The sequence below is a fragment of the Notolabrus celidotus genome, unplaced genomic scaffold (genome assembly GCF_009762535.1).
Source record: "Notolabrus celidotus isolate fNotCel1 unplaced genomic scaffold, fNotCel1.pri scaffold_458_arrow_ctg1, whole genome shotgun sequence".
NCBI classification, from domain to species: Eukaryota; Metazoa; Chordata; class Actinopteri; order Labriformes; family Labridae; genus Notolabrus; species Notolabrus celidotus.
The window spans coordinates 1,022-7,500 of NW_023260262.1; the positions used below are offsets into that span (position 1 = coordinate 1,022).

General features: G+C 45.6%; 1 protein-coding gene across 1 annotated transcript in view; it reads right to left on the reverse strand.

Annotated features, from left to right (window-relative positions):
- Window positions 1–436: 436 nt before the first annotated feature.
- The window catches only part of LOC117809810 (uromodulin-like), a 14,488-nt gene continuing 8,445 nt past the window's right edge, over window positions 437–6,479 (reverse strand). The window contains exons 6-12 of the mRNA XM_034679325.1: window positions 5,680–5,997; window positions 4,581–4,780; window positions 4,292–4,449; window positions 3,908–4,156; window positions 2,200–2,359; window positions 2,014–2,089; window positions 437–1,897 (exon numbers count right to left, since the gene is read on the reverse strand). Coding sequence (XP_034535216.1) covers window positions 1,890–1,897; window positions 2,014–2,089; window positions 2,200–2,359; window positions 3,908–4,156; window positions 4,292–4,449; window positions 4,581–4,780; window positions 5,680–5,997 — 1,169 coding nt within the window. The 3' untranslated portion in view covers window positions 437–1,889. The remainder of the gene's footprint in view (window positions 1,898–2,013; window positions 2,090–2,199; window positions 2,360–3,907; window positions 4,157–4,291; window positions 4,450–4,580; window positions 4,781–5,679; window positions 5,998–6,479) is intronic.

Below are 6,479 nucleotides of genomic sequence, written 5' to 3' on the forward strand. Positions count from 1 at the left end.
CCACGCCTGCTCAGGTTTCACTGAGACGCTCGGATGAACACATTGTGAACGGGAAGGGAGGTCGTCATGGCAACCAGGTGAGGGGGGGGGGGGGGCAGTCCCTGCTTCACCGACACATCACAGTGACTTCACCTGAACGCACCTCACACCTGGTGACATCACAGGGCTGATGTCACCAGCTCATGGGGGACCTCTGCTGGTCTCAGTTATAATGACAGGACAACCACAGGAGGCAGGGGGGTCCCAAGATCACTGTACTGCACACCAACACCTCCACCTCTCCATCCAGCACGCTCACGTTCAAGATTCACTTCAATGCACATCAGAAAGATCCTGATCAGGTGGATCTGGATCAGGATCTCAGGTCACATAAGCACAACAGCTGAAGGTGAGACCAGGGAGGAGAAGAAAGCCAAAAAAGACATCAGACAATAACTTCATCTTCTCTCTTTATTGACTTCAATCACAAACACACATGAGCATCGACTGAATGGCTTCAATGATTGGTCGGCTTTATTGATTAATCGGCTTCATTGATTGGTCAGCTTCATTGATTCATCGGCTTCATTGATTGGTCAGCTTCATTGATTCATCGGCTTCATTGATTAATCGGCTTCATTGATTGGTCGGCTTCATTGATTGGTCAGCTTCATTGATTAATCAGCTTCATTGATTAATCGGCTTCATTGATTGGTCGGCTTCATTGATTGGTCGGCTTCATTGATTAATCGGCTTCATTGATTAATCGGCTTCATTGATTGGTCGGCTTCATTGATTAATCGGCTTCATTGATTAATCGGCTTCATTGATTAATCGGCTTCATTGATTAATCGGCTTCATTGATTAATCGGCTTCATTGATTAATCGGCTTCATTGATTGGTTTGCTTCATTGATTGGTCGGCTTCATTGATTAATCGGCTTCATTGATTGGTCGGCTTCATTGATTGGTCGGCTTCATTGATTGATCGGTTTCATCCATTGGTCGGCTTCATTGATTGATCGGTTTCATCAATTGGTCGGCTTCATCCATTGGTCGGCTTCATTGATTGGTCGGCTTCATTGATTGGTCGGCTTCATTGATTGGTCTGCTTCATTGATTGGTCTGCTTCATTGATTGGTCAGCTTCATTAATTGGTCGGCTTCATCCATTGATTGGTCGGCTTCATTGATTGGTCAGCTTCATTGATTGGTCAGCTTCATTAATTGGTCTGCTTCATTGATTGGTCAGCTTCATTAATTGGTCGGCTTCATTGATTGGTCTGCTTCATTGATTGGTCTGCTTCATTGATTGGTCGGCTTCATTGATTGGTCTGCTTCATTGATTGGTCTGCTTCATTGATTGGTCAGCTTCATTAATTGGTCGGCTTCATCCATTGATTGGTCGGCTTCATTGATTGGTCGGCTTCATTGATTGGTCGGCTTCATTGATTGGTCGGCTTCATTGATTGATCGGTTTCATCCATTGGTCGGCTTCATTGATTGATCGGTTTCATCAATTGGTCGGCTTCATCCATTGGTCGGCTTCATTGATTGGTCGGCTTCATTGATTGGTCGGCTTCATTGATTGGTCTGCTTCATTGATTGGTCTGCTTCATTGATTGGTCAGCTTCATTAATTGGTCGGCTTCATCCATTGATTGGTCGGCTTCATTGATTGGTCGGCTTCATTGATTGGTCAGCTTCATTAATTGGTCGGCTTCATCCATTGATTGGTCGGCTTCATTGATTGGTCGGCTTCATTGATTGGTCAGCTTCATTGATTGGTCAGCTTCATTAATTGGTCGGCTTCATCCATTGATTGGTCGGCTTCATTGATCAGGACTGAAGGTGGTCTGGCTGACTGCAGGCTGGTTTGTCCTGAAATAAGAACGACCTGGATCCTCATCTTTTTAAAACCCTAGACACAAAAACAGAGAGATGCTTTGATGACCTTTGACCCTGAACACCAGGCATGGGATAAACATGGGGGAACATTCAGATATCAAAGAAGGCGTGTTCAAAGGAAATACTCACAGCTGATTGGTCCAACAGTAACAGGAAGCTGACTGGTTGGGGCTGCAGCAGACCGAGTGTGGCGTCTAGAACAGTTCTGAGGAAAATAAGAGAAGGCTTTAAATGAAGTCCAAGCATTCAACCATCTCAACTTCCTCAACAGCTGCAGAGTTTAAAGTTTAAAGGGATCAGCTGCAGTTCACTCACAGGGTTGCAGGGGCCGCTGTCCCGGTCACACAGACTGATCCTGCAGTGCAGGTAAATGTCCTCGTAGGTCCCTTGGAACTGGAAGAGCAGCGCTGAGAAGCGAGCTTGAAGTGACTGACCGCTTTCTTCCACTGTTACATGACGACGGTCAACAGGACACCTGGTGGGATGCACCAATCAGACCGCAGGTTACGCTTATAAAGGTGCCTGAGTGATGTCAGCATCAACAGAACAACTCAGGCTAACATGCTAACATGCTAAAAACAACAACAACATCAGCATCGACGTAAACAGAGAACTACAGATCAACACACCAAGGAGCAACATCAACCGGATACACTATGATGCTAACAGTGATGAAGATGATGCTAACAGTGATGAAGATGATGCTAACAGTGATGAAGATGATGCTAACAGTGATGAAGATGATTCTAACAGTGATGAAGATGATGCTAACAGTGATGAAGATGATACTAACAGTGATGAAGATGATGCTAACAGTGATGAATATGATGCTAACAGTGATGAAGATGATTCTAACAGTGATGAAGATGATTCTAACAGTGATGAAGATGATGCTAACAGTGATGAAGATGATTCTAACAGTGATGAAGATGATGCTAATAGTGATGAAGATGATTCTAACAGTGATGAAGATGATTCTAACAGTGATGAAGATGATGCTAACAGTGATGAAGATGATTCTAACAGTGATGAAGATGATGCTAACAGTGATGAAGATGATTCTAACAGTGATGAAGATGATTCTAACAGTGATGAAGATGATGCTAACAGTGCTGAAGATGATGCTAACAGTGATGAATATGATGCTAACAGTGATGAAGATGATGCTAACAGTGATGAAGATGATTCTAACAGTGATGAAGATGATGCTAACAGTGATGAAGATGATTCTAACAGTGATGAAGATGATTCTTACAGTGATGAAGATGATTCTAACAGTGATGAAGATGATGCTAACAGTGATGAAGATGATGCTAACAGTGATGAATATGATGCTAACAGTGATGAAGATGATGCTAACAGTGATAAATATGATGCTAACAGTGATGAAGATGATGCTAACAGTGATGAAGATGATTCTAACAGTGATGAAGATGATGCTAACAGTGATGAAGATGATTCTAACAGTGATGAAGATGATGCTAACAGTGATGAATATGATGCTAACAGTGATGAAGATGATTCTAACAGTGATGAAGATGATGCTAACAGTGATGAAGATGATTCTAACAGTGATGAAGATGATTCTAACAGTGATGAAGATGATGCTAACAGTGATGAAGATGATTCTAACAGTGATGAAGATGATGCTAACAGTGATGAAGATGATGCTAACAGTGATGAAGATGATTCTAACAGTGATGAAGATGATGCTAACAGTGATGAATATGATGCTAACAGTGATGAAGATGATGCCAACAGTGATAAATATGATGCTAACAGTGATGAAGATGATGCTAACAGTGATGAAGATGATTCTAACAGTGATGAAGATGATGCTAACAGTGATGAATATGATGCTAACAGTGATGAAGATGATGCTAACAGTGATAAATATGATGCTAACAGTGATGAAGATGATACTAACAGTATCATTGACTGTGAGCCTCCTTACTGAGAATCATTCCAGCTCTGTTTATCAGATCACATTTACAGGACCTCTGTCTCATGCCGGGCTTGTCACCTGTTCTGGATCAGGAAGTGTTTGTCCGGGTCGTCAGCGTTGGGGGAGTTTGTGACGTAGCAGCTGTCCAGCCGCAGAACGAAGGATGAGTTCTGGTAGTTTTCCAGAGAAGCACCGACGTGCAGACGCGAGCCCAGCGGCAGGCTCACAGGGCCCGGAGGGAAGGGCCGGGTGTAGTCTGGTCTCTGGAACAGAGTCATCAACACTCTGTTTGGTTCTCCTGAACGCACCACACCCAGAATGTTACTCCTGGAGGAGGGAGAGGCTACATCACTGAAGAGAACACGCCTCAGTTGAACACAACACTACTCACAGATTTCAGTTATAAAACCAAAGGAATGCATCTGAAGTTTGAAGGCACCGCATCGGGACAGGGGAACGTACGGCAGCTGGTATTGGATGGCGGTGCCCAGACTGCTGGTGTCGTTCAGCGGGAAGACGCAGGTGAAAGGGATGCTCATGGGGATGGAGAGGGAGGTGTTCATCCGGTCAGACGGGTACACAAACAAAATGTTGGAGAAGGTAATATGTCTGCTGGTGTACTGGATCGATCAGGGACAGAGAAACAGACGATCAGTAATGATCAGTTTACGATGATCGGTTTATAATGATCAATCATGATCAGTGATGATCAGTCACATGGTACACATGATGAAAACAACATCAGACTCACTTCCACCAGATTTCCACAGACGCCCTCTCTTGGCTGGACCTGGTACCACATCGCCTCCGGGTGGTCGACCTGCTCGTGGCAGCTTGGATCAATCAGGTGAGCAGTGGAGGCGTTCAGCCCTTGTTCCCTGAACAGCCTCTTCTGGACCATCAGACGCAGATGGTCCCGGCCACAGACCAGCTCGGGCTCTGGAGAGGTACCTGAAAGGTAAGGGAGCAAGGCATTATGGGAGTTAGAGTCTTCATCCTCACAACTCAGAGCTCGTTTGACTGTTTGAACCTCACCAACATAAAACATATACTGGATGTCACCGTAGGCTGATGGTGGACTCCCTGATCCACAGACCAGAAAAGGCAGACATGGTCCTGAACCTGCCACATTACTTTAGATGTTGAGTCTCTGCTAAATTCTTCAGAGTTGCTTTGAGGCTAATTCCTCCCACACCTGATGGAACGACCACCTGACTTCTTTTGAAGAAGACCCCGGGATTACATAGTCCTGAATGACCCCTCTTTCCGCTTTACAGCTTTCTCAACAGGATACCCGAGGGGATCATCGATCTCTAGAGTGTGAGGTGTGTTTGGATACTCATGAATTACCTGATGGTCTGACAGGGTCTTTGTTATTGCCATTCAATGACTAGTTCAAAGGTGGGATTACAAAACACCCTAATCACCCCTCCATCATAGTTCACATGGCCACAGTTTCAGTAGAACCACAGAGTCCCATGGCTCGACTTCATCAGGGACTCCACCCACAGGCTCACCTTGGGAAGCTCTGGAAGTGAGCCTGCAGACCTCTCCAGGAATTTTGTTCAGACACCCTTTCTAGTCCAAGACTCTCCTGCACCAGTTCTACAGTGATCCCCTTCTGGGGCATCATGTCCCATGTTCCTAGAACTAAACTACCATGTCCCCCCTCCGTGTCCTCTGCCACCAGGCTCACGATGTAAAAGACCTCAATGCCAATCCCTTCCTGTGCTGAGCTACCAGGGTTGACTTAAATCCAATTGGAGGAAGTCTTTCCATTTGGATAGCTAGACCGGTCTTCTTCTACCAGGTCATAGTTTTCAGTTTTTCTTTAAATAAGTGCTGCTTACCAGAACAGATGACTCCAGCGTCTTCCACATGGTTGCAGTTATGGGTACCAAACCCACTGTGTCCACACTGTGATAATGCAGACTCACTGCCAGTACAGGCAACATCATCCATCCAGATCTGTCCAGTACCCTGTCCAAAGCGGGCTGAACCAGGTGCAGACTGGGCGGAGCCACATCCTACCTGTCTGCAGACCACCTGGGCATCGTTCAAATCCCAAAGATCATCACACACAGTTCCCCACTGGCTGTTGTGGAAGATCTCCACCCTTCCAGAGCACTGGGTGTCCCCGTTCACCAGCCTCAGATCAGATATGGCAGCTGGACATGAAGACAGTGAAACAGAGCGACAGTGAACATCTCATCCTCACAGATACATTTAATGAATCAGTGCTGAGCAGGTAAAGGTCAAAGGTCACCTAATCAGGCATAGGTCACCTGATCAGGTAAAGGTCAGCTGATCAGGTGAAGGTCAGCTGATCAGGTGAAGGTCAGCTGATCAGGTAAAGGTCAGCTGATCAGGTGAAGGTCAGCTGATCAGGTGAAGGTCAGCTGATCAGGTGAAGGTCAGCTGATCAGGTAAAGGTCAGCTGATCAGGTAAAGGTCACCTAATCAGGCATAGGTCACCTGATCAGGTAAAGGACACCTGATCAGGTAAAGGTCAGCTGATCAGGTGAAGGTCAGCTGATCAGGTGAAGGTCAGCTGATCAGGTGAAGGTCACCTGATCAGGTAAAGGACAGCTGATCAGGTGAAGGTCAGCTGATCAGGTGAAGGTCAGCTGATCAGGTAAAGGTCAGCTGA